Here is a 25,834-nt window from a genome sequence, read left to right on the forward strand (position 1 = left end):
CTCCCCAACTCTCAACTAATAACCCAAGTTCTTACACAAAGCAACTCAATAAATTAAAGATGGAGAATACAGTATGATAAGATTCAAGAGTATTAACCACAACTTTGAAAACAATGTCACTTTGTGATAGTGATGACCAATACCCTATTGCTTTGCAAGTTGAACTGTTTAACTAACAGAGGAAACTATATTTTGTCACCACTCTATAAAGCAAGGTGATGTGACACTAGGGGGGAAGTCTTCATACTGTTGGGTGGGCTCCTCCAGGCTCTGGCCAAGAGGAACATTTATTTTGCTCCTTGATGTAGTGTATTGCGAGTTTGATGATGGAACCCTTTTGGCTCCTAACGGACTCTGTTGAGCTGTAACATAGGTGTCAGAGCCGAATGCAATGAAAATGTGTTTTAGAGTGTTGAGTTTGCAGTTACACGCAGAAGTGTAAAGACATGTAATATTAGGCTCTGTGTGTGTTGTAGTCATTGGTGGGTACCCTTGCTCGGAAGGACGCTAGAAATGGCGACGAGATATGGGATAAGTAACCCGAAGATTGACCGTGCTCTCCCAGAGAGTTTGCAGTGGTCCAAGCAAACTGTTCATACATGCCACGTGTGTTGCTGTTGAAGTTCGGAATCAACGTTTCATGCATTTGGAGTCAAAGCACGGTTCCAGCTGCTGTAGACCAGGTAAAGACAATGAAATTATTGCAAAGAATCTACACGTCGATGGTTGAGGACCTGTTGGTCAGGCCATACATAAAGGTACCGCGCTGCCACGCAAGATAAAGTTGTACATTATACTGATCAATACTGCAAAAGGCGGTTACCTATTCATACAGGAAAAAGCGCTAAAACTGCAGTAGTCAAATAGTAACAGAATACATAGAAGCACTAGCTGACAGAATAAGTAAGAAAGAATTATATTATCATTGCACTTGCCAGTATCTCAATAAGAGGAGACCCAAGAAGAAGCACAAGAGTTGTGCTTACTGAGCTGTCCGATACCTCAAGTGGTCAACCACCAAAGCTGCCAGGTGATGGCTCAGAACAACCCCAGAGGTCTCCAAAAAAGTGAAGGGCTCTGATGGAGACCAAGGAGGAGGTCACAGTTTTGTTGATTGTCCATGATGACTCTGAGGCCGGTCCATCGCAAGGCTTTAGAAACAAAGCAAAGGAAGCAAGCTCAAATGGCCAGCCGACAGCAAAAGGAGCTCCAACCTCGATGTGAGCCACTCCCATAACTAGTTACCTTGCTGCGGCCTTACTGAAACCACCACCACCTTTCAATACAGCCAAAAAGCAAAATATTGGCGATAGATGGACTGCTTGGATAGAGACATTTGATGATTTAATTGATGCACTGGAACAGACTTATAACAAAAAGATGATCAAGAATCTCAAAAATCATGCTGTGATGATGTGAAAGAAATCGCAAAGAAAATGCTATTAACTGATAAAAAAAATCACATACCCTCAAATTGAAGAAACGCTGAATCTTAAATTTAATCCAATCACAAATATTGATTACGAAAGATACATTTTCAGTCAAGAATGCCAAAAAGTTGGGGAAACTATTGATGAATTTGTGGAGAGACTGAATACACTCATCAAGCACTGTAAATTCAATTAATTTAATGACGAGGTAGCTATGTGTCTTAGAGGTATTGATGGATGGTTGTCAGATTCATTTAGACTATTTTGTTGGCTGTCAGAGTTGAGGAGCATGCTGAGCGACAAGCTGCTGACATTCATCAGAGGTGCCCATAGTGAATCAGCCATGGGTATTGTTAGACCTGCCTTGTATAGCTGGTTTATCACAGACTCAACGCAGCGCCTGCTGAACGCTGAAGTGTCTGCCGTTCGATGAATCCTGTGCACCGATCTCCGATTTCCGAGATCACCACACTGATTCTGATGCAGGCCCTGTTGGAGAAGAACAGACGCATCGAGAGGACACGGCTGAAATCACCGCAGTGCATCCCTGGTCTTCATGCATCTCAATTTACCAGATCATCACGCATCGCATTGAAGCATCAAGTCTGTCACATCGTTGGGGGACTCAGTAAGAAACTGATGCATCACTGATGCAAACTTTTCTGGGTTATGATGTAGTGTCTGGCCGTACCCTTTTCCCTACCCAAACTGTTTTTCATGATCTCCTCTGCCATTTATCACACATTACTAGTGTTCCTTTTTGTAAAAATTGCAATCCAGTCCCAGCTGGAGATTACGGCTCGAGCCGGAGAGCATGGTCCTAGCAGGAGAGTGTGGTATGGGTGCGGAGAGTATGGTCCGGTGTGGAGAGTATGGTCCGTGTCCGTGTGCGGATATTTTGGCCAAAGTACGGATGTAAAGTTAGGAGTCGTAAGTGCATTCTGTGAATACCAAAAATCGTAAGTGCCTTCTGTGAATACTAAAAGTAGTAAGTTTAAGATTTTGTCTCAGATTAGTTCTGTGAATCGGCCCCCATATTTTTAGTACTGTATTGTGGATTTTTGTCGCTTTGGTCTTGTTTGGTTTAGATAAATATTACTTATTTTTCAAAAATGGTGTAGTGTTTTCACTGTATTAATGTATGCGTTCACAAATGCTTTATACACTGCATCTGAGATAAGACTGTCTGCTCATGCCAAGCTACCAAGGGGGTGAGCAGGGGTTATTTTAGCAATTTATCCCCCTTACCCTGACTAGGAAGAAGGGTCCCTACTTGCACAAAGGTGCAAACCCTTGCCAACTAGAGACCCACATTTCTAACATTGGTGGCAGCGGTGGGATCTGGACTTGCATTTGTGCCGTACATACAGTGGTTGGTGTACATCACCAGTATAGTGCAGACCATTACGTGACCACATACTGCTTTTTCTGTTTTCTGAAGTCCTCCTTGAACTATTTTTGATACTGAGACTCTGGTTAGTTGTTGCACCTGTGAATTCTTGACAAAATGGAACTTTACTTCTGGCACATGTTCATCTATACGATGAGGGAGCTACGTGTGTTCTGCATGGAAAGGGGGCTGCCTGTGAAGAGAAGGTCCAGGGAGAATCTAGAGGCAGCCCTGTTGGAATGGGGGCCTCTAGTTGGCAGAGGTAGGTACCTTTGTCCAAATAGGGACCATTGCTTCTAGTCAGGGTAAGGGGGATGCACTTCTAAAAAAAACCCTCTTCACCCCCTTGGTAGCTTGGCATGAGCAGACAGGCGTATCTCAGATGCAGTGTGTAAAGCATTTGTGAACACATTCAGTAATACAGTGAAAACAACACCAAATGGACACCACACCAGTTTAGAAAAATAAGTAATCTTTATCTAAACCAAAACAATACCAAACGACAAAAATCCACAATACAGTACTAAAAATAAGGCTCTTAAATGGTAGAAATAGTTCAGTTCCAATGCAAGTTGCAAATGCAACACTTTTCTCACAAAGTACCTTAGATGCGTCACGCAAAACAAACAAAAGGGTCGCAGAGAAGGTGATGCGCCAGTTCCTTGCTTCGGTGGAGTTGATGCTTCTGTTCCTTACCGGAGAGGAGGGGATGTGTCTGTTTCTTACTGCATTCTGTTTACGATGCGACAAGATGGCGCCTGGATGCGTTGGGACGATCCAGTGCGATGCATCAAACTGGCGGCTCATTGCGACGATCCGGTACGATGCGTGAACTTTTGCAGCTGCACAGCAGGTGCTGCGACGGTTTTCTCGGCGATATGTCTTGACCCGGTGTGGATGTGGTATGCTTCTTCTCCATGGCTCGGCGATGCATCAGAAATTGGTGGGGATGCGACACGCTTCTTCCTCGTTGTGGCGATCTTCCAGCTCCCAGTGACAATCAGTCTCTAGTGGTCCTAAACAGCATCAGGCACCTCTTTGCAGGTTGGAATTCCCAGCAAGGAAATTCAGGGGAGCTGGTGGTGAAATCATTGTGTCCCTGAGACTTCAGAACAGTAGGCAGCTCTGTTTCAAGTCCTTGGAGATCTTTTCTTCAAGCAGGTGACAAAGCAAACAGCAACGTCCTTTTATTCCTCTCCTTGGCAGCAAGCAGCCACTGCAGGCCAACCTCAGACAACAAATAGCACACGGCAGTATTCCTCCTCAGCTTCTCAGGCTCTTCTCCTTGGCAAAGGTTGATTTCCAGAAGTGATCTAAAAGTCTGGGGTCTGGGTCCCACTTTTTATAGACAGAAATCCTTTATTCTCTGAAGGCAGAGTGTGTCTGTACCCAGCCAAATCCAGGTCTGTCCTCTCTGGTGCAGCTTCCTGGCAGGAGGTGGAGACAGCACTGTTGAAAGCAGACCTGGCCCAGGCAGGTTAAATGGAATGTCATTCCCCGACTCTAAATTCATCCCACTTCCATTCGGCCCAGCCCTGACTTATCAGACTGCTGGACCTGCTGCCCTACTCTATCCCCTGTCATTCAAAAGCCAGACATGCAATACAAAAACTTAGCAGAGGCACACTGGATGGTTAGGCAAGAAAATACCTACTTTCTAAAAGTGGTATTTTCAAACACAGAATGTAAAAATCACCCACGCTAAAAGATGCACGTTAACATTCTGAGTTCAGGCATACTAAACTTTATTTTCCTATCTTGTTCCCAGGGTCAGTTATGTTTATTAAATGTTATAAGCTGACTACCCATTCTGGCCTATGGGAACAGATAGCCTTGCAATAGTAAAAAATGAAATTGGCAGTATTTCAATGTAAGGACATGCCACACATATCAGGGCTTGTCCTACCTTTCACATACAAAGCACCCTGCCCACAGGGGCACCTGGGGCCTACCTTAGGGGTGACTAACATGCCAAAAAGGGTGGGTTTGGGGACTGGCAAGTGTGTGCACTTGCCAAATCAACATGGCAGTCCCAGACTGCCATGTTGCCATGTGCCATGTGACTCAGGCCTGCAATGGCAGGCTTGAGTCACATTTTACAGACTGCTTCTGTGGGTGGCGCAATCAGTACTGCAAGCCCACCAGCAGCATTTGATTTACATGCCCTGGGCACACATGGTACACTGTACTAGGGTCTGACAAGTAAATCAAATAACCAAGCAGGGAATCACTAGTCCATAACAACAATTTACAAAAGGGAGCACTTGCACTTTGGCACTAAACAGCAGTGGCAAAGTGCCCGAAGCATCTAGACCAGCAAAAACACAGGAGGCAACAGCAAAAAAATTGAAGGGAGACCCACGCCAATAGTGCCAAGTGTAATAAGCCCTATTTCAGTATCAGCTACCCCACTGGGGGCTAACCCTACCAGAGGAGTCTGAGGAGGAGGACTTCGCTGAAAGTGAGGGAGAGGCAGAAACAGATGGCTGGCTTCTAGCTTGTGAGTAGAGGCTGAGAGAGCTTGATGAGGAGCACAAGAGACTGAGGACAAGAGGGCCTTAGCCCAAGAAGAAGAAATGTGTGTAGCTCAAGAAGTGAGCTTGGCTGGGCTGAAGGTATAGAGTCCAGCTCAGATGGCGGCAGCAAAAAGGTGTTATCTAGTTATGAGGAAGATGTACACACACCCAGAGATATGACGCCTGACTTGAAGGAGGAGGTTAACATACACCAGGGGTTTCGGGTTTATGAGGTGGCTCCAGTGATGCTCAGTGTCCCTAAGGTGGATTGGGAAACCGGCACAGGGGATCATATTCCTAGTGGTAGGAGGGACACTCTACTGATTCTAGATGAGAGGTCAGGGAGAGAGGTTCCACCATGGTAGAAGTCCTGGTCTGTGAGAGTGGAGACCGCCCAGAAGAGTTTGGTTTGAGTGACAAAGACAGTCAGACACTGTCTTGCCAGTCTCAGAAGAGTGACATGGGGTACTTGTGCGAGGTATTGGATGGTGAGGCAAAGGTTAGCTTGGTTAACACCTGGGAGGGTCTGTGTCATTCAATTGTTGGAGAGCATATAGCTATGCCAACACCTGGTGGATTGTGAGTTCTCGGATGCCAGGGAGCTCACACAGGAGGCAGACCTTGTGGTGGATTCCAGAGGGTGTGAAGAAGCATCTAGGGGTGATCCTGGAAGAGGTGGCTCAGGTTTTCCCCAACCAAGTGAGGTAGGGGAGGGTTGTGGTGGCCCAGATAGGTCCCAGAGTAATGGAGGGGTGTAGGGTCCCATGTCCTGTCTCAGAGGAGAAGGAATGGGAGGGGGCTATGTTCCGAGGTGCCCATGACCCTGTCCAAGGCCTGATTGGTTCCAGGAGGGAGCACCAGGATGGATGGTCTGTACTTAGAGGTCATCCCCTGAGGGGGATTCCAAGGTGTCTGTTGAGCTGGGGGAGACTGCTGTAACTAGCATTCCACCAGCTCGCGTGTCTGGCAGCACCTCTCCAGTTGGGAGAGGGCATTAGTCCAGAGAGAGAGGTGAGGGGGGATGCAGTCCCCAGTGGAAGGACCAGTGGGTCAGGGGTTGCAGCTCTGAGGTGAGAGCATCCAGGACTGACCCTGGTGAGGCCACCTCTGGCCTGGAGGGTCTTCATGCTCTGTCAGGTGGATAGGAGGCTGGATACCTGTGCCAGGCAAACTCTTGCACAGCTCCAGAGGAGTGTGTTTTCCTTGGGGGTGGGGGGTGGTTGGTGTACTCTCCCAGAAGTCCTGGATTGCCAGGCACAGGCCCAACCTAAGGGTATAGACCCTAGGTTGGATGGCCAGGTTCAGGGTGTCCCCCCTGACCTGGAGGAAAAGGCAACTGCTAACAGTGCCCCTACCACTTTGTCTTCTGGGGGCACCGCTCCAGGTGGGAGGGTGCAGGGCCCCAGTATGGGGGCAGGGAGAGGGCAGCCTCACTCCTGACCCCTGCCTAGTCTAAGGGTATAGACCCTAGGCTGGGATCCAAGTTGCAGGATAGAACCCCATAACTGGTGGGTGAATTGTGTAGGACACCTGCCACAGGTAACTTGACAATTCTGGAAGGGGCGCTGCCCCAGGTGGGAAGGTGCAGAGCCACAAGGAGGAGGATCCGATGTGGGGAGGCCACCTCTGTCCCCTGTCCAGTCTCAGGGTACAGACCCTGGGCTGGTGGGTCAGTACAGCAGGGAGAGTGGACAAAAGGTTCCAGGCATCAGGGGCTACTTCAACCCACTCTCTGATGCCACAGAGGTTTGAGAGTCTTAAGAGGCATAAGGTCTGGGTCTCATCTCTGACAACTCTCAGTGACCACTGTGGCTTCCTGTCCTGGTGGACAGAGTTGCCTCTGGGAGGGGGACATGACTCACACCCCAGGGGTGGACTGGGCCACACCACTGTGTTGGCCATGTGAGTACTGTCTGCCTGTTGGGACACACCTGTGAGCAAGCTAAGGTAAGGTGTAGCACAAATGGTGTCCGCAGGTGAAGAGAAGGGTTCCCAATGGGTTAGCTTAGTGGGCCCTGAGAGTATGGACAGAGGGATCCAACTGGGTTCAGAAAGGCGTAGAACCAGAACGTGCCTTGGTGTTGTGGGTCAGATCTAGGTTCTGTTGCCTCAAGCATCGAAGTATATCAAGGGATTGATTAGCCTACCCTGGCTTTAGGCTGGAAGGGGGTTGTGTTAGACCTGGCTTGTCCAGTGGGTTTATCCCCAGACATTTTGCTTTTTGGACTTCTGTTTCTGACCTGGTTTTGTTGGTTTTATGACTTTGGGCACTTTACCACTGCTATTCAGTGCTAAAGTGCGTATGCTCTCCCTGTAAATTGTGCTCATGGATTGTTGATTCCATGATTGGCATATTTGTTTACTGGTAAGTCCCTAGTAAAGTGCACTGAGAGAGCCAGTGCCTGTAAATCAAATGCTACTAGTGGGCCTGCAGCACTGATCGTGCCAACCACAGAAGTAGCACTGTAAAGGTATCTCAGACCTGCCACTGCAGTGTCTGTGCTCAGTTTGGTACTGCCATTTTGACCTGGCAAGTGCACCCGCTTGTCAGGACCTAACCTTCCCTTTTCGTACATGTGAGTCACCCCTAGGGTAGGTCCAAGGTACCCCTGTAGGCAGGGTGCAGTGTATGGGAAAGGTAGGGCATGCCCTGAAGTGTGTGGCATGTCCTGATAGTGAAATACTGTCAATTTAGTTTTTCACTATTGAAAGGCTATCTGTCCCATAGGATAGAATGGGAGTTTATACATAACATCTTATAAATATAACTTTCCATTGGGACAAGATAGAAATATGGAGTTTAGTAAGCCTGAACTCAGAATATAAAAATACATCTTTTAGTTAAGATGATTTTTATATTGTGTGTTTGGAAAATACCACTTTTAGAAAGTGGGTATTTTCTTGTTACCCATCGTGTGTGCCTCAGCTGGTTTGTGTACTGACTGTCTGGCTTTGGAGTGACAGGAGCTGAGGATGTGCATTCTCTCAGACGGTCACCGGGGGGGGGGGGGGGTTGATGGGTGTCCTACCTTTCCTGAATGAGTCAGTGCTAGGCTGAATAGACCCGGCTCCATTCAGAGTTGTGGGTGGAGTTTTCACTGGCACCTGGATAGGCCCGGTCTGCATTTAGAGTAGTGGGCAGAGATTTCCCTTGCAACTGAATAGGCCCTGTCTGCCTTACACAATGCTGTCTCCACCTCCTGCCAGGCAGCTGCACCAGAGAGGACAGAACTGGGTTTGGCTGGGCAAAGAGCTTCTCTGCCACTAGAGAACAAAGGAATGTGTGCCATAAAAAGTGGGTCCCAGACCCCTGAACTTTAGATTACTGCTGAACATGCCAGGAAGAAGAACCGGGAAAGCTGGAGGAGGAGTACTGCCCCTGTGCAGTGTGCTGTTGGGGTTGTCCTGCAGCGTTTGCTTCTGTCTTAAACAGGGAAAGGACTGGACTGTGCTTTCATCATCCTGCTGTTAGAGTTTTCTCTAAGGGCTTGAAGTAGAGATTGCCTACTGTTGGAAGTCTCAGGGCTAGAAAAGACTTCAAAGATCACTTCTGGGAATCAAGAGGAGCCTTTGCCAAGGAGAAGAGCTGGAGAAACTGAGGAGGTATACTGGCCCTGTACTGTTTGCTGTTGGGTGTTGGCCTGCAGTTGCTACTTTCTGCCAAAGAAAGGAGAAGGACTTTGCTGAGTGCTGTGTCACCCCAAGTCCCCCTGAACTCCTTTGCTGGGAGTTCTCACCTGCTGAGAGGTGCCTGCCAGTGTTCTGGACATCTGGAGGTTGTTTTAGGACTAGAAACTGCATGTACTGTGAAAAATGATGGATCGCCTGTTTCCGACACATTGCGGCGGTGCAAGAAGAATTTTCCGACGCATCCCCACCGCCGAAGATTCGATGCATCGCCTGCTCGCGGCTTACGTGTCTGCCGTGCGAAGAATCCTGTGCACCGATCTCCGACGTCTGAGATCACCGCACTGAGACTGATGCAGGCTCTGTTGCAGAAGAACTGACACATCGAGGGGACGTGGCTGAAATAATTGCAGTGCATCCCGGGTCTTCATGCATCGCATTGTGTTGGATCACCACGCATTGCATCGAAGCATCAAATCTGTTGCAACTGGGGGACGCGGTAGGAAACCAATGCATCATCTCCCCACGCAGTACGAAACGGCCACATCACCTCCTCTCTGGTAAAGAACCAACGCACCACCTCCCCTGTGCAGCAGTAAGGAACCATCGCATTACCTCCTCGGAGCAAGGAACCAATACATCACCTTCCCTGAGTGTAATGAACCGACGCATCACCTTCCCTGCGACTCTTTTTGCTTGCCTTTTTCGATGCATTCAAGGTACGTTGTGTAAAAGTGTTGCATCCCACGCTTTCTTGGAACAGAACTGTTTATACCTTTTAAGAATCATATTATTAGTATGGTATTGTGGATTTTTGTTGTTAGGGTCTTGTTTGGTTTAGATAAAGACTACTTATTTTTCTAAACTGGTGTAGTGTTCATTTGTAGTGTTTTCAATGTATTACTGTACGTGTTCACAAATGCTTGCCAACTAGAGACCCCCATTTCTGACAGGTATTAAAAATAAGACAAAGCAAAAGACTGAAGGACACAAAGTCATGTCCATATGTAAAAAGAAGTTTTATGTTAGATGTGGATTTTCATTTCCAGACAAAGGTAAATGTTCCGCTATTGGGCAAATATGTAAAGTCTGTGGGAAAGAGAATCATTTTGAGGCAGTTTGTAAAGCGAAGGAAAAAGTAAGTGTGTCACCTTGTGAAGACAAGATGGCAGCCAGAACATTCCAGAAGCAATGTTCAATATACACCTACAAGGCCAAGTGGCAACATCAATTGAGGCCAATCGACATTGAATGTAGTTGACCAGTATCAAAGGTAAATGTCCCACCATTGGACAAATATGTAAAGTCTGTGGGAAAGAGGACGGTTTGTAAAGAGGAGGAAAAGTAAGTGTGGCACAGTGCAAACACAAAATGGCGGCCAAAACATTCCAGAAGCCACGTTTGACTTACACCCATAATGCCAAACGGCAACATCATTTGAGGCTAATTGACACTGAATGAGGTCGATCCTTATTTATATCATCGTCAAACAATTAATTTGCATCAATATCAAGTGAAAATGAGAAAGATGGTTGTGCATGTCTGTGTTTACCTTTGAGAAACGGGCGCATGTCGGACTGGCTGGATGTGAGGAAAAATGTCAGTCAAGGAAAAGTCGACATGCCAAAGCACTAAAGTCATACAATCATTGTCAGAAAATTACATTGAAAATAAATGGTTGCTCTACACCTTTCATCATCGACGTGGCATACATCGAAAAATATAACGCCTGAAGAGAAATACAATGAATTAACTCCATTGCCCTAACTTTGCCATCAAAAACCATAGTGTACACTAGGGCTGCATCGACACCCATAAAAAGTCATGGTTCATTTGTAGCGACAATGAAACACAAGAAAACGAAGATGTAAGCGTCCATGTATGTGCTTCAAGGTACAGCATCAAGTGCCTGTCTGTTCAATTTCAGTACTGCTACTAATATGGGACTGATTTCTGTGAATTACAACATGAATGATCACTGTGAAATATTAAGTCAATGCCCTTTGTTGTTTCATGGTTCAGGAAAGCCTAAGCCTATGAAAGTAAAGTTGCAGATTAATGAGGATGTTTGTCATGTTGCTCAGAGAGGATGTATGATGTAATAACGAGGACAATTACCACTAATGCCTGTACAACGACACTGGAACCACAACAGCGTCTTTACAACAAACGTTACTTACCACAACTTTTTTTTACCATGAGTATGCCTTCACCACGAATGCCTTTACCACAAAAATGTAACTATTTTACAGGTAAGTGTAAACCCCTATTTTATGAATAAATATATATATATATTTCCCCCCCCCACTTTTCCCACTTAAAACACCAGAGGATACACAGATGTTATAGTAAGGCTCACATGTCACTTGTACAAAGCCAGAGAAATTCATCCCTTATACTTATCTGACCTATCTATAACTTACGCCCCCGCAATGCACTGCTTATGACCTCACATATTACATCACTCATGACATAGTCAGTGACACTACTGATGACATCTCAAATGACATCACTGATGACATCTCAAATGACATCACTGATGACATCATCCGCATCATCTACAGAACCACTCTCACTCCTATGCACCCTCTCATAACAACCACTCACGTACCCATTCACAGTTATAAGTACACACACAACCACTCACTCTTCCATAGAGCTACTCAAAAACCCACTCACTCTTACAGCCACTCACACAACTATTTACTCACCCATACAGCCATTCATATAACCACTCACTCACCCATACTGCCACTTGCACTGCCATACACTTACCCATAAAGCTACTCACACACAGACACATTCACCTTTAGTTTGCCTTTCCCATTCATGCTATTACAGTGAAATTCAATGTAAAGGTATCCGTGGTAAAGGCATACTCGTGGTAAAACATGTATTTGTAAAAACATTTATAGTTAAGACATTTTCCTTGCAACACCTTCATTGTAAAGGCATTCGCTGTTAAGACTTCATTGTAAACAATGTTTCCCCTCAGAGTCATAGGCGAAACGCTTTCCATTTACAAGATGCTTTTGAAAAGGAACTTGATTTGTTACTTGAGCATGACATTATTGAGTGTTCAATGAGTCAGATGCCCTGGGATTCTCCCATGTGGGAAGTGTCCAAAAAGGACAGCAAAGGAGGTGTACACATATAAATTGACATTCATCAAGCAAACAAGACTATTGAACGAGACTGACCTCCAGGTCCACACATTGCAGACATAATAACAAAGCAATGGTGCAAAGGTCTTCTCTCTCCTTGATTTAAATTAAGGTCATCATCATTTGGAACTAGAAGAAGATTGCAGGTATATTATAACCTTTTCTGAACATGTTTGTCCATTTTGATACAAAAGAGACCCAGTTTTGGTGTGTCATAGGCTTCAGAACTTTTAACCCCTTAATTGCTGCCGTCGGCCAACGGTCGTCACGGCCACTACCTCCCCAGTGCTGCGCACGACCGTTGGACGTCCATTCAGCACTAGTTCCAATGGACAGCGCAGCACTGGGGAGGTTTATTTACAAGCTCTAAAGGGGTTAAAAGATGTAATTCACTGTGTCATTCAGCTTGTTGTGAATGCATTCAATTATAGCGATGGCATATTGATTTTAGGAGCTACACAGAGGAGCATGATAAAGCACTCACACAAGTACGTTGTTTACTTACTGATGCAAGTATGACTTTTAATGCAGACAACTGTGAGTTCCACAACAAAGTTCTTTGGCCATTTCTTTTCAAGTGGGGATATGACACAGGATCCTGCAAAAGTACAAGCCCTGTCAATTGCTGATCCCCCTCATGATGTTTCTATGATAAGTTAATTTCTTGGTATGGCCTGTTACTCTTCAAGATATGCATGAGACTTTGCTACTATAAGTGGTCCATTACGAGAATTAACAAAGAAAAATGTTTCTTTCAAGTGGACAGATGAATGTGAGAGAAGTTTCAAGAAAATCAAACAAGCCATTCAGACTGCTGCTGAAAAGGCCTACTTCAATCCAAAGTTTCATACAGATGTTGTTGTTGATTTAAGCCCAGTCCGGTTAGGTGCTATCCTTGCACAGCAGACTCCTAAATGCTCAAAGGCTATTGTGGCACATGTCAGTAGAAGTTTGTCCCTGACAGAACGTGCTTACTCACAACCTGAGAAAAGAAAGTTTTGCCGTTGTAATGCTTGTGAACATTTCCATGTATTCCTGTTTGGAAAGCCTTTTATGCTGATATTGATCATCAAGCTTTACTGACTATCTGTGGCAATCTGAAAGCCTTGATGCCGCCTCGTATTAAATGGTGGGGACTACGAATACAAGAATACAATTATACCATTGTGCAACGTCCTGAGAAGGATCAAAACCCTGCTGACTACTTTTCCTCAGTGCCTATTCAAGGTACTCCAGCCAAAACATCTGAAACCTACATTAATTTAATTGTAAAATCAAATATGCTAGCTGCTGTGAGGGTCGAGAATCCTAATTCTGGAGAGCCGGCAACATAAAATAATTGAAGTAGCTCACGAAGGACATGGTTGCCACCAAAAGAGCTCTCTGATACTGAGTGTGGTTTCCATATTTGGATGAGAGGGTTGAAAAGGAACTCAAGGTCTGTCATCTATGCAACTGCTTTTCTACAACTATTACTCAGCATACTCTAAACATGTCAGAACTCCCTAAGCATGCATGGGAGAAAATAGCCATTGATTTATTTGATCCACTCAATAATGGACATCATCTAATGGTACTTGAGGATGAGTACTCACTTTTTCTATTCATAAAAGATCTCTCATACACAACACACAAGTGTGTCATTGAGAGACTAAATGGCATCTTTGCAACATGGAGCGTTCCATCCATTTTGAAGTCTGATAATGGCCCGTCTTTTAACAGTCGAGAACTCAAGGATTTCCTGGAACATCTAAACATAAAGCATCAGAAGAGTACACCTTTATGGTCACTGGTCAACTGACTTGTTGAGCATTTTATGAGTACGCTAAAGAAAGCAGTAGAGCATGAAATTCGTGAGAGGCTCAGAAAAAAACTGTATTAAATTCCACCCTCCGAGCCTATTGTTCAAACACCTCACTCGGCCATGGGCGAAGGTCCTGCGAATGTGATATGCAGAAGAGAAATAACAACAAAGTTACCTCAGTGGACCAACAAAAGAGAAGGAAATGAGAACATAACTCATACAAAGGACTTGGTTAACAAGCAGAAAATGAAAGCCTATGTAGACAAGAGGCAAAATGCAAAGAGCTTTGAGTTTAAAAGCGGTGATCTAGTGATTGCCCGACAAATGCAAAGGAAGAAACCTGATGCTCCACATGATTCTGAATCATTCCATGTAGTGTCCACCAAAGGACATATTGAGACTACCCAGTGTCCGGGAAATACTGTTACTAGAGACTCTTCTCACTTTCAGTATCAGATTCATCGGTCTTCTGATGGAGATGGTGAAGGAAAAACTGAAACTGAAAACTCAGTGACTGCTTTCATCTCTTCACTGTCTTCAAACATTTCTGACACTGAAGATGACAGCTTCCAATAACAAGATCAGGTCGAATAATTAAAGTGCAAAGAAGGTTGATTGAAGAGATGTAATTGTACATTCATATTTATATACTGATTTGTGAAAAATGCAATTTTTATCTAACAGAGGGGGAGATGTAGTGTCTTGTGAGTTTTATGACAGAACACTTTTGGCTCCTAATGGAGTCTATAGAGGTGTGACGTTGGTGTCTGAGTGGAATGCAATGAAAGCAGGTTTAAGAATATTAAGTTCGTAGTTACACGCAGAAGAATAAAGACGTGTAATACTAGGCTCTGTGTGTGGTGTAGTCATTGGCGGGTACCCTGGTTGGGGAGGACACTACACTTGGGAACAGAGACAAATGCTGAAAACAGTGCAGTGTTTTAGTGAAAGAAAACAGTCAGTGAGCCATTCTGTAATAGGACTTCAGCAATGTCTTTTGTCAGTCATGTCGGGCTGGGAGCGGGAGTCAAAATGAGGGGAGAGGAGGGCTCTAAATAACCTTCAAAGTCCCTCCCTCCTATTTCTAATAGAGGATCATACCGTGGCTATCTTTAGGGAGACCTGGCTGCCATAGAATGTTGGCAATTATTCATTTGATTGCATTTTTAAAGGGATAACTGAACATAACTCTAATAGTTGACTTATTAAATATATCCAGAACTGCCATTTTTATTGAATAATTATAAGAAAATATGCTCTCTGGGGAGTCAGATGATTTTTGTTTTTTAAATGAAGCTGGCACGACATTTAAAAGTTTGAAGACCATTGCACATGGAGTATTGTCTAGATTTGAGGGGCACATTTTATGCTGTCTAAAGACAGTTCATAGGAGAGTTGTCTAACTGATACAATTACTACACAGGGTAGTCAATGAAGAGACATGCAATGAGGTAAACATGTACAGATCCAAAGAGATTAGGAACCAGAGCTTTCACATACCTCATGGGTGTAATTCAGTAGATTAGTCAAGCACATTTCAGTAGAGGTGTGATTTGAGATCATGAAAAATGTCTTGTTGGAGTAGTAGCAGGACCTGGTGGTTATATTTCTATGAAAACAATGTGGACTAGCCCACTATGTGGAGGTAGTGGAATATCAATTAGTATTCCACCAGCCGGGACGCCGTGGGTACCAGACTAGGTTTTCCGCAGAGGACTCCCAACAATCAAATCGTACACGGGAGAGCCTCTCCCCGCGCCCCGATCTTCTGGATTAGAACCTCTAGCGAAAATTTTTCTCGCATACCTGCAGTGCCTGTAAGTAACACAGCCGCACCTTTTTAATTCTTTTTATCTTTTTCCACACACCTTAGCGCGTGTGCAGGAGTTCTTCACACGTGGCACTACTTTTTGCCACTCACTCACCTCTTCCTGGTCCTGAAGAAAGTCCCGCTAATTTTTCCTCAGGGACTGAAACATGTAGACCGCCAACACCTAGTCAACTAAGTAGTCGTAATTTCTCTACTTGTAGTTGCATCACATATTTTTAACTTACACCCCGGGCCGCCACGAATAAAATATTGGGTAAGGACCCCCAGAGGTGCATATTATTACTCACCTTCATACACATCACACTGTTGCACGACACCTGCTCCGCTGCAGTCAGGCGTAGAAGCACAACCAGGCGGCATTCGGCTGCCTGGTTGGACCCCGATGATGAAGCATGACACCAACCAGGGTGGTGTGTGAGGGGTTTATAAACAAAAACCTATTGTGCCCAGCTGAAAAGCCACACTCACAAGTGACCTGGAATACTAATTGATATTCCACTACCTCCACATAGTGGGCTAGTCCACATTGTTTTCTTGGTTACATATTTGGGGACGGGACTCGCCCCTTAAAACCCTTGCTCTCTCCATTGATTACTCTACGGTTATATTTCTATACCATCTGTCTTGCAGTATTACAGGGCTTTGCTTTCTTGTTCACAGTTTATGGTAAAATTGTGCTTGCTATACCTAATTCAAAAAAGTTTCCACACTGATTTATTGTGGTGTAGTCTGATGCTAGTCTGATTTTGAGGCACAACAGACAATTGGCAGTGTTGGGTTCCAGGGTGTGATTAATTGCTCCCCTCTTGTTAAACAACAGGTAGATTTCCAAGCACTAGCAGTCTTTCCACATGGGTTCAACCAGTCCCACGTTTTAGGTAAAGACCCATTACATCCCGGATTCTTCTCAAGAATCTCAACAATGTTTTGGAAAATTCTGATTCTTAACGATGGAGATTTGTAGCCCCTTGAGTCCACCAGGGAAGTGGAGTACATCCCTCTGCTCACGTAGTGGAACAGACTACAACCCACCAAACCTCAATTAAGCCCCTTGCTTTTCTCTCCTCTGGGCTAACGAAAGAGTGATTCTTCTCTCCAACTCCAAGTGGAGTGAGTAATCTGACAAAAGCAAATCAGCAGATAATCTTCATTCCTTCACAAAATTAATCTGCTTTTAGAAAAATAGTTTACAAATATCAATTTGAGATTGCAGAGTTTTGTATATTCAGATACAGATGTGCTCCAAAATTGATATGGACCTGTTTCAGGTTATCACAATGGATTTAACCCAGATCTCTTTATTGGCGGTGAGAGTTTGAAACGTTTCAGCACTCCGTTCACCATGTTGTTGTGTTTGCTGTATTTGCCCTAAGTGGCCATGGGCATGCGCAGATGTGGGTCCCTTGCTCGCTGTGATACTGGATTCAGGCTAGCCTGGCCGATGAAGGGGTTAGAGCCCGAAACCGGTCCCAGGATGTTTGTTTCTGGTCCAAGAAGGACCTAGCCTGGTAGTTTGGGCTGGACTGTCCCCATGGAGAGCAGGGTCAAGACTGATTTAGATATGGCTGGGTCCAATCTAGGGTGGCATAGTGATCATAAGAACAATGTATTCAACCCAGATCTCTTTATTGGGAGTGAGTGTTTAAAAGGTCTCAACACTCTGTCCATCATCTTGTTGTGTTTATTAAATTCTGACTTATCATTAAAGAGGATTTTAAATTACAATTTCTCAGACACCAAACATGGCTCTCCTACCTGCTCCTAACCAAAAGTTATCACTTATTAATTTTAATAAGATAACCCAATGTTATCCCTTGGGAGAAGTAGGCCTTGCAGTAGTGAAAAACAAACTAGTCCTTCACTACCATGGCATTTAAAGCGTAAAAGTACATGTCCAATGTTTTAATTACAATACAACCTGCCCTAAAAGCAGTTTATGCCCTACCTTAGGGGAGACTCGTGTGTATCAGAAAGGGAGTTTTAGGCTTGGTAAAGGGGTTGTATTGCCAAGTTGAACTGGCAGTTTAAAACTGCTGGCAGGCTCTAATGGCAGGCATGAGACATGTTTTAAGGGCTACTTAAGTGACACAATAAGTGCTGCAGACCTGCTATTAGCATTTAATTTATATGCCCTGAGTATATGGTATACCCAATAAATATTCCAATCAGGTGTAAGCAAAATGTTACCCTGTTTTAGGGTGTAAGCACAGGCACTTTAGGTCTGGTCAGCAGTGGCAAAGTGTCCAGAGTCCTAAGACAAAAAAAAGATTAATTCAGAAAAATTGGAGGGGTGAAGGCAAAACGTTTGGTGGTGATCCTGCCTAGAGATTCAAGTTCAACAGTAACCCACCAAACATTTCTAATGAGTTGTGGCCAGGCCGGCTGCGGCAGATGCTTGACGTGCTCCGCAAGTACACAGAGCTGATGAGGGTCAGGTCAGGGCTGAGAGGTACTGTGGACCTGGCAGTGCCAGCAGCACAGGGTAAACTCCTGTGTATAGGAGTCAAGAAACTGTTCTCGAGAGAATGCCAGGCTGCAGAAGCAGTGCAGCCAGATTAGAGGCACAGCATTCCCGCTGAGATTTACATGCGGCTACATCAGTGCAAGTTTCCAAACTCCTCTGCTGCTGCAGGTGCACCAGCCGGGCAGGGCAGCAGTGTTTGTGCACAGCAAGATGGCCCCTGTCTTGCATGACGCAATAAAAAACAACACCATGCATGTTGCATCTTGCAATATGGTGGCCATTTTTAAAGTATAGACTACATTGTTTTCTATTTTTTCCTCGTCCATTTGCTGGTATTAGTTTTGCCAATATTGGTACATTTTAAAGGTTTTCGGGGTTAACAAGGCCAATAGCATCATCCTCAAAGCATTGCCATAGTGAGACCTTCTGGTATTCCCAAAGTTTGTTCAACAATGTGAGGGTATCCGGTTTTGCAAATGAAATGGCCCTCATTTCTGCAGAGCTTTTCAAACAATGAGATAGACAGTGTAATATAGCATATTTAATTGTGAAAGCCACACAGTAGTAATATTCAACTCCTCGCCGAATTTGGTGGTTAATTAAAAACAGAAAGTAAGTGCAGGGGTCCAGAGTCTTAGGAGTCTGCCACTGATGCTGTCAAATGCTGGCATTGCCTAATTTTGATTTCGCCTCCTGTATCTTTTTTCTGCCATTCTGCATTTGCTGTCTCTTTATCTGGTGCATGTCGGGTGTTTCATCCCTGCTTGCTCCCTCTATATCTATTTACCTATGTTTCTACACCTCCATTCTCCATTTCCTGCTTTCTCTTTTTTGCAATAGATGAAAAAATAAGTGCAGGTGCCCACCACCTGCAACCAGTCACACAAATTAAGTGTGGGTGAGTTGCCTAAGCTCTTAAAATGAGGCAGTCATTTATCCAGAGATTTAGCATGGCCTTATCAAAATATGCTTTCACATCAAATAGAATATCGTGTCACTTTTTAAGGAAAATCGGTTTTAGAATTATACTTCCTTTTAATATTAAATCATTTTTTTTTCTTAGTCAGAAATGCTCGTATTTCATTCATGTTTTGTATAAATATTTCTGTTAAAACACTCCTGATACAGAACATACTGAGGCCACTGATAATCTTATCACAAAAAACGTCCATATCAAACCTGAAAATAATACTGTTAACAAATTAATATTGTTGGTTGTTCGTTCTTTAGGCTCCAAGTCACAGAACTGTCTATGGAACACCATCATGGGTGGACTTAACTTGAAAGAGAAACCGAAACCTGTAATGGTCAATGACACCAGAAGTCCAGAAGAAATTCTGGCTGATGAATTGCCGCAAGTGGACAGTCCTGATGCATTAGCGAAAACATCCATCAGGTTTGGTGGCTTTGCACCCATATGTTTATTTGCATACGCTACTGCTAAAGCTAGGTTGGCCAGTAAGTTTTACCCGGGGGTAACTTTACTGGAGCCATTTTGTTTGTATTGTGTGAGCTAGAAAATACTTTGCAGGATTCTTGTATTAAATGAATGCGCCACATTAATGTTTAGAATGATTAAGAGTCAACATATCCTTTTCAATTAAGTGATAACAGGATTTCTTGCCAATGTGAAATACATAGCATATACGTTCTTTAGATTGACTGCCAATCATGTTATAAACAGTGAGAATACTGACAGCTGAGTGTCTTGTTTGCAGTGAGGATAGATCATAGAGGTGTCGTACATGACGATGTCAAACTTGTCTGCTTGTGGATTGAAGATCTGCCTGTTTGGCTGTAAATAGTTGCTGCTAATCTTCATTCCTCCGACCATTGCTCCTCAGCATCATACTCCTTACAATGAGAGGTAGGTCTACACCCTGAGACTGACCCTGAGACTGATCCTGATTCCTCCTGCTACTAAAGACCACACTTGAGAGACTTATCACTGCATGAGGTTCATCAGCATAAAATCATACGTCTTCCTGCAGTCCCTAGCACAGGGTACCAGCATCATTGCAGCCCATGTGGCATACATGCTTGTACATGGAGCAGGGGTAATCCATGAGTAGGATTCTGCTAGGCCAGCCCTAGCTCCCCAATCCACAGAATTGGCTGTGCTGGCGATGCATCCGCATTGGGTGCAGAACGTTTGCCAACTATTTTGAACTCAAAATAACCTGACAAGAAAGCCCATTTAAACTCTGCACAGTCTGTCCTGTGTTGATTCTGTTTTAAAAAAAAGTATTATAGGTACTGGAGGAACCACAGAAGCAAAAAAACCAAGACATCCATCCCCACCTCCTGGCACAAATTCGTTCAAAACATATCTGGTTGTGAAGCAGGGGCAAACTCCCCCTCAGGAGTAGGAGGTGGAGAATCAACACCAAATTGTACAGAAATTACTTTTTCATGGTCAGCTTACGAATATCTCCGTGAGCTACAGGCAGTCTCTCAGTCATTCCACCAAGGATACAGCCACCACTAATCTGTGAAATTATCAAATAATGAGCATACACGATAGGGCTGGACATAGGTTGTAGAAAAAAGGTGCTTTTGACTGCATCCTTGCAGCCTCAGAAGAAAAACCGAGTTTGTACTGTGGAGAAGATCAAGAAACGGAAGAAGTAGAAGATGTAGAGCTCCCGTCACCCAGCACGCAGAGCCTCTTCAGACGATACTGCCACACTGCGCAAGGTTGAACTAAAACATGCAAAAACCCAACAATTCCCAGCAGCCCTTGGGATGCTGACCTGGAAGGACTTCATGAGTACTTTCTGCCGTCATTGCCTGGTGCAGCTCTCTTTGAGTGTGGTGCACTTCAGAATGCCACTAAAGCATGTATGCCAAGAGTGACCTGTTGCAGATAGTAAACTTCTGCTACCATTATTTTCACAGTTGTGGCCACCCAAACACTTGCAAAGAGTGGAATTGGAATAGGGTCTATGATGCATACGTCTCAAACCCTCGTCGGTAGGTACAGAGTCACATCCAGGTGGCCATGCAATTCCGGTGAACTCTTAGTGATTTGGGTCAGCTTAAGGCCCGACCAGCGACCCTGGTAGTCCCTCCAAAGCAAAGGGTAAGCATTGACCAGCAGTTTGACAAACTAAGGGAAGGCTACAGGCATGAGAATGATTGACATACATGGTTCTCATGTCCCAGAAGGGAGTACCTCTAAGTCACTGAGGGCCCAGGCCCACCTGGGGCTCCTAACACATGTGCCTGACCAAAAGCAACATGATTGGGTGGTTAGTCTCTGAGGGAGACAAAAGCAGAAAAAAGATGTGTCACAGGCTCATTTCATGGAGTAACCCTTGATTAGGGATAACTTTTTTTAGGTAGTCCGCCTTGTGACTGGTTTCTGGACACTGACACTAATGATTATCAATAAGATATGGTGTGAAAGACACGTGAACTCAATGGTCCTTACAGTTTCACCAGTATGGGACTGGTGATGTACAGTTTAATTATTACTTTTCATGCTTGTGGTGTACAACAGTTCTTTGCACCTTAGCATACTAGGTTTATGTGTTTTCCATCCCCGATATCTAGAGGTTGTTTGTGTACTTTTGATTCGTTGACGTCCACATCAGCTGTCATGTTTTTTGTAATCATTACTCATACTGTCACTTTGCAGTTTGACGTACGCTTTTGAATATTCATACCCAGTATGTAGTCTAGGTTACTTTTCAACTCATTGTGAACGCATTTCTCCTTCTGGCATTTGCAAGGCACTCTTTCTCTCTCTTGAGACCTAATGGTTGCTCCATGTCTGTTTTGTGCTAAGGCATTTGTTGGTTGCATTCATTTTTACAATCTAGCTGGTGGAGGGAGTCCTTCTTTTTACTTCCATGGTTGTCAAATTTGTCGCCACTACTTCTCGTGTAAACATACATGCAAGTAGAATGTTTGTGTCAATTGTCCTGATTTGCTGGCATCTGCAATCTGGCACTTGCTTTTATATACTGTTTGCTTTTATATACTGTTTGCTTATAAATACTGTTTCAAGCGAAAAAAGAGTGTTTGAATACTTCTGTGCTTCCGCATGGTATTGCATATAGATGTGAGCAACAGTGGGTAATTTGATATTGAAAGAGTCGTTATTTGCTCCACACCTATTTATCTAAAAAGTCTCAAAATAGTAACCGCACGTTTTCTGCACCGCGAAGTCACTGGCATTCCGGCATTTTGTGATGATTATTTTATTTATTTGGTTTCTTTGCTGACATGGTTTTTAACAGTTTTAAGTAAGCTACAAATTATGCACCTCTTTTTAAGTTCAAAATCAAGTTTATTAAAGAAGAGCATGGTAATAATACAAATTAGGAACAATACTAATAGGGGAACAGTGGTGGAAAAATAATAAGAAGGGAGTAAGGGGAAGGGGAAATAAAAACTTACAATGATGAAGTAATAAAAAGAAGAGCAATGCAATGCAAAACAGTCAATACAAAATACAAAATATAAAAGTGAATCATAATTGAGAAAGCACAAGAAATGAAGGGTACAATAAATAAGCAATGTAATAGAATGCAAATATGGCTATGCAGTAAAATAGAATGGTTGAATAGAAAGAAATGTGAAGGGTATCAAGGAGGTTTAGGGACTTCCTGCTGCGCAGGTCGAGGGCGAAAAGAACGGAGTGCACATTTATCTAAATACAATGTAATAGGGAGCCATAAATCAGCACGTTTAGTTGCCATCTGCGGAGGAAAAACAAAAGCAGTATCGAGTCTGTGGTTGTGACATACATTATACCACCAAGCTTTAAAAGTAATACTGGACATGGACTTCCAATTGATCGTGATCTGTTGAAAGGCAACCGCTAATAATAGATCAACAATTCGAACATTAAGGTCAGTACAGTCCCAACAAGGAGATAGGCTACCCAGGAAAACATGAGCATTGGAAAACGGAATATTAGTGGAAAAAATGACATTGATTTGTGCCCATACTTGTAACCAGAAGGTATGAACATTCTTGCAAAGGAACAACATGTGAAACAAGGTAGCATGTGGGGAAGTACATGACCAACAAGTATCGGGTGAGTTGGGGAAACGTTTGTGAAGGGTGGAAGGAGTGTGTAATAGACGGTTATAAATGAAGAATAGAGATTGTGTTAAGGAAGCAGCCCTGGAGGATTTACGAATCTTTAACCAGATCCTATCCCAAAGGGAAGTCGGCCAGGAGAGGGAAAGATCAATCTCCCACTGCTCCTCAACTTTGCTTTTAAGTCTGGGAAGAGTGTGTACATGAAGCTGTTTATAAAGAACAGAAGCTGTTGGAAAGGTGAGTAAAGTGGAATGAAGGTGAGCAATAGGGTCTGGAGTAGGTGTAGGAGGAGGAGTGGCGGGAAGTGTGACATACACGTTCATGACCGACGCCTTAAGGAGAAGATACTGGGGAAGACAAGAGAGAGGTAAGTGAAAGGCGAGACGAAGAGTGGAAAAGGGTAAGTAAGTGGATTGTGAAAACAATTGGGAAATCCAAAGCAGTCCTTTGGATCTCCAAGACTTCCATAGAATGGGTTTACCCCGAATCAGAAGGTACTTATTATGCCATATAGTAGAGGAGAGGAAGTCCGCAATACAAGTAGGGGCCGGAGGGTGAGAGGAAATGAGGAGTTTAAGGGTAAATTTATGAATAGGGGTAAGAAGGGAGGCAGGCTTACGGGAAAAGGAGATGCATTCAGCGAAAGAGAAGGGTGAGAGAAAAAGGCGCTCTACCTTTGTCCACAAAGGGCAGGGAGAATCAGGGTCCTGTAACCAGAAGGATGACTGACGTAGCAGAAAGGCCTTGTGATAAGCGGAGAAATTTGGAAAGTTGACCCCACCTTCGGAGGCAGGACGACTGAGCCTAGCTAAAGACATTCTGGGTTTGCTTTTATGCCAAAGAAAGGAAGATAACACTTAATTTATTTTTTTTATGAATTTAGCCGGAATGGGAACGGGAATATTGGATAAGGTGTAAAGAATAACAGGGGAAAGCATCATCTTGATTGTATCAAGGCGACCCCACCAGGATAGGTAAAGGGGATGCCACCTAGCTGTGAGATCAGATATTTTCTGGATGCACTTGGTTAAACAAAGGGAGACAGTATCACGGATTGAGGGGGTAATATGTAAACCTAGGTATTTAATATTGGAAGGACTCCAGGTGAAGTTCGAGGCAGTGAAATCATTCTTAAAAGTAAACTTTGTTAAAGGTAAAATTTCGCATTTATCGTTATTAAGTTTATAACCAGAAACTGAAGAATAATGTTGTACTTCCGCTAAAAAAGCGGGGATGGAAACAGTAGGATTCGAAATAAATAATAAAATGTCGTCCGCGTAAGCAGCCAGTTTTACGGAGAGGTCTGTAGTACGGAAACCAGTAATATTAGGATTTTGACGGAGTTTGGATAAAAAAGGTTCGAGGGCCAGGTTGAAGAGGAAGGGTGAGAGGGGACAACCTTGACGGACACCTCTACCGAGATCAAAATAAGAAGAGATTTGGCCATTAGCGAAAACTGCAGCACGGGGATGAGAGTATAACAATGAGACTAGGGAGATAAATTTAGGACCGAACCCAAACCAATTAAGGGTGTGGAAAAGGTACGACCATTCGACCCTGTCGAATGCCTTTTCAGCATCTAAGGCTATGGCTGCAAGGGGAGATTGGAGATGAGAAGATTTTGTTAAGATGTTGAATAAGAGCCGTGTGTTATCTGTAATGTAACGGCCTTTAACAAAGCCTGATTGTTCATCTCCAAGCAGGTCAGGGAGCAAATGATCTAATCTCATTGCCAATAATTTAGCGAAAATTTTGTAATCTATATTAACTAGTGAAATAGGTCTGTAATTTTTACAATATTGGACATCTTTTCCAGGTTTGGGAATTAGACAGATATGGGCGTCTGAAAAAGTACCAGAAGAAGTGCCTAATTCAGTAAAAGAGGATATAAGGGAGTGAAGTTTTGGAATAAGAAGCTTCGAAAAGTGAAGATAAAACTCAACAGTGAACCCGTCAGTGCCAGGGGCTTTGTTTAGTTTCAATCGATGAAGGGCAGCAAGCAATTCTTTCTGTGAGGCATCAGATTCTAAGGAGGAAAGGTCAAGAGGGAAGGAAGGGGGGGTCTGAATGGTAGAGAAAAAGTGAGTAAGAGTCTGAGGAGAAGAGGGTGTATCTGAAGTGTATAAGGACTCATAGAAATGTGAGAAAGTAGCAAGAATGTCGGCATCTTTACGTTGTAAATGGGCATTATCATCATAAATCGATTCAATATTGACTCTATTTTGTTTGATCTTTAAGTAATTAGCAAGAATCTTCCCGGCCTTGTTCCTACCACCATAAAACTTGGCACTAGATTTAAGCAAGTACAGAGAAGCATCTTCAGTAGACCGTTCATTAAATTTAATTTTGGCAGCAACTAGAGATGTCAGACTGTCTGAGGAATGAGAAGTGAAATAGGCGTGTTCCAATCTTTTAATGTCATGAAGAAGGGTTTTGGTAAATTGGCGGGCAGATTTACGTTTTTTAGCAACAAAATTAATAATAAAATCACGAGCAGCTGCCTTGAAGGTATCCCAAAGGGTATGTTTTGAAATGGGTGGGATATCATTAAAG

General features: G+C 43.8%; 1 protein-coding gene across 4 annotated transcripts in view; it reads left to right on the forward strand.

Annotated features, from left to right (window-relative positions):
• The window catches only part of PDE1C (phosphodiesterase 1C), a 1,852,914-nt gene that overhangs the window by 326,179 nt on the left and 1,500,901 nt on the right, over positions 1-25,834 (forward strand). For all 4 annotated transcript variants that reach the window (XM_078688253.1, XM_078688254.1, XM_078688255.1 and 1 more), the window contains exon 3: positions 19,457-19,622. In XM_078688253.1, the coding sequence (XP_078544379.1) occupies positions 19,457-19,622 (166 nt within the window). The remainder of the gene's footprint in view (positions 1-19,456; positions 19,623-25,834) is intronic.

Source organism: Lissotriton helveticus, chromosome 4_1 (genome assembly GCF_964261635.1).
Source record: "Lissotriton helveticus chromosome 4_1, aLisHel1.1, whole genome shotgun sequence".
In the NCBI taxonomy this organism is placed as follows: Eukaryota; Metazoa; Chordata; class Amphibia; order Caudata; family Salamandridae; genus Lissotriton; species Lissotriton helveticus.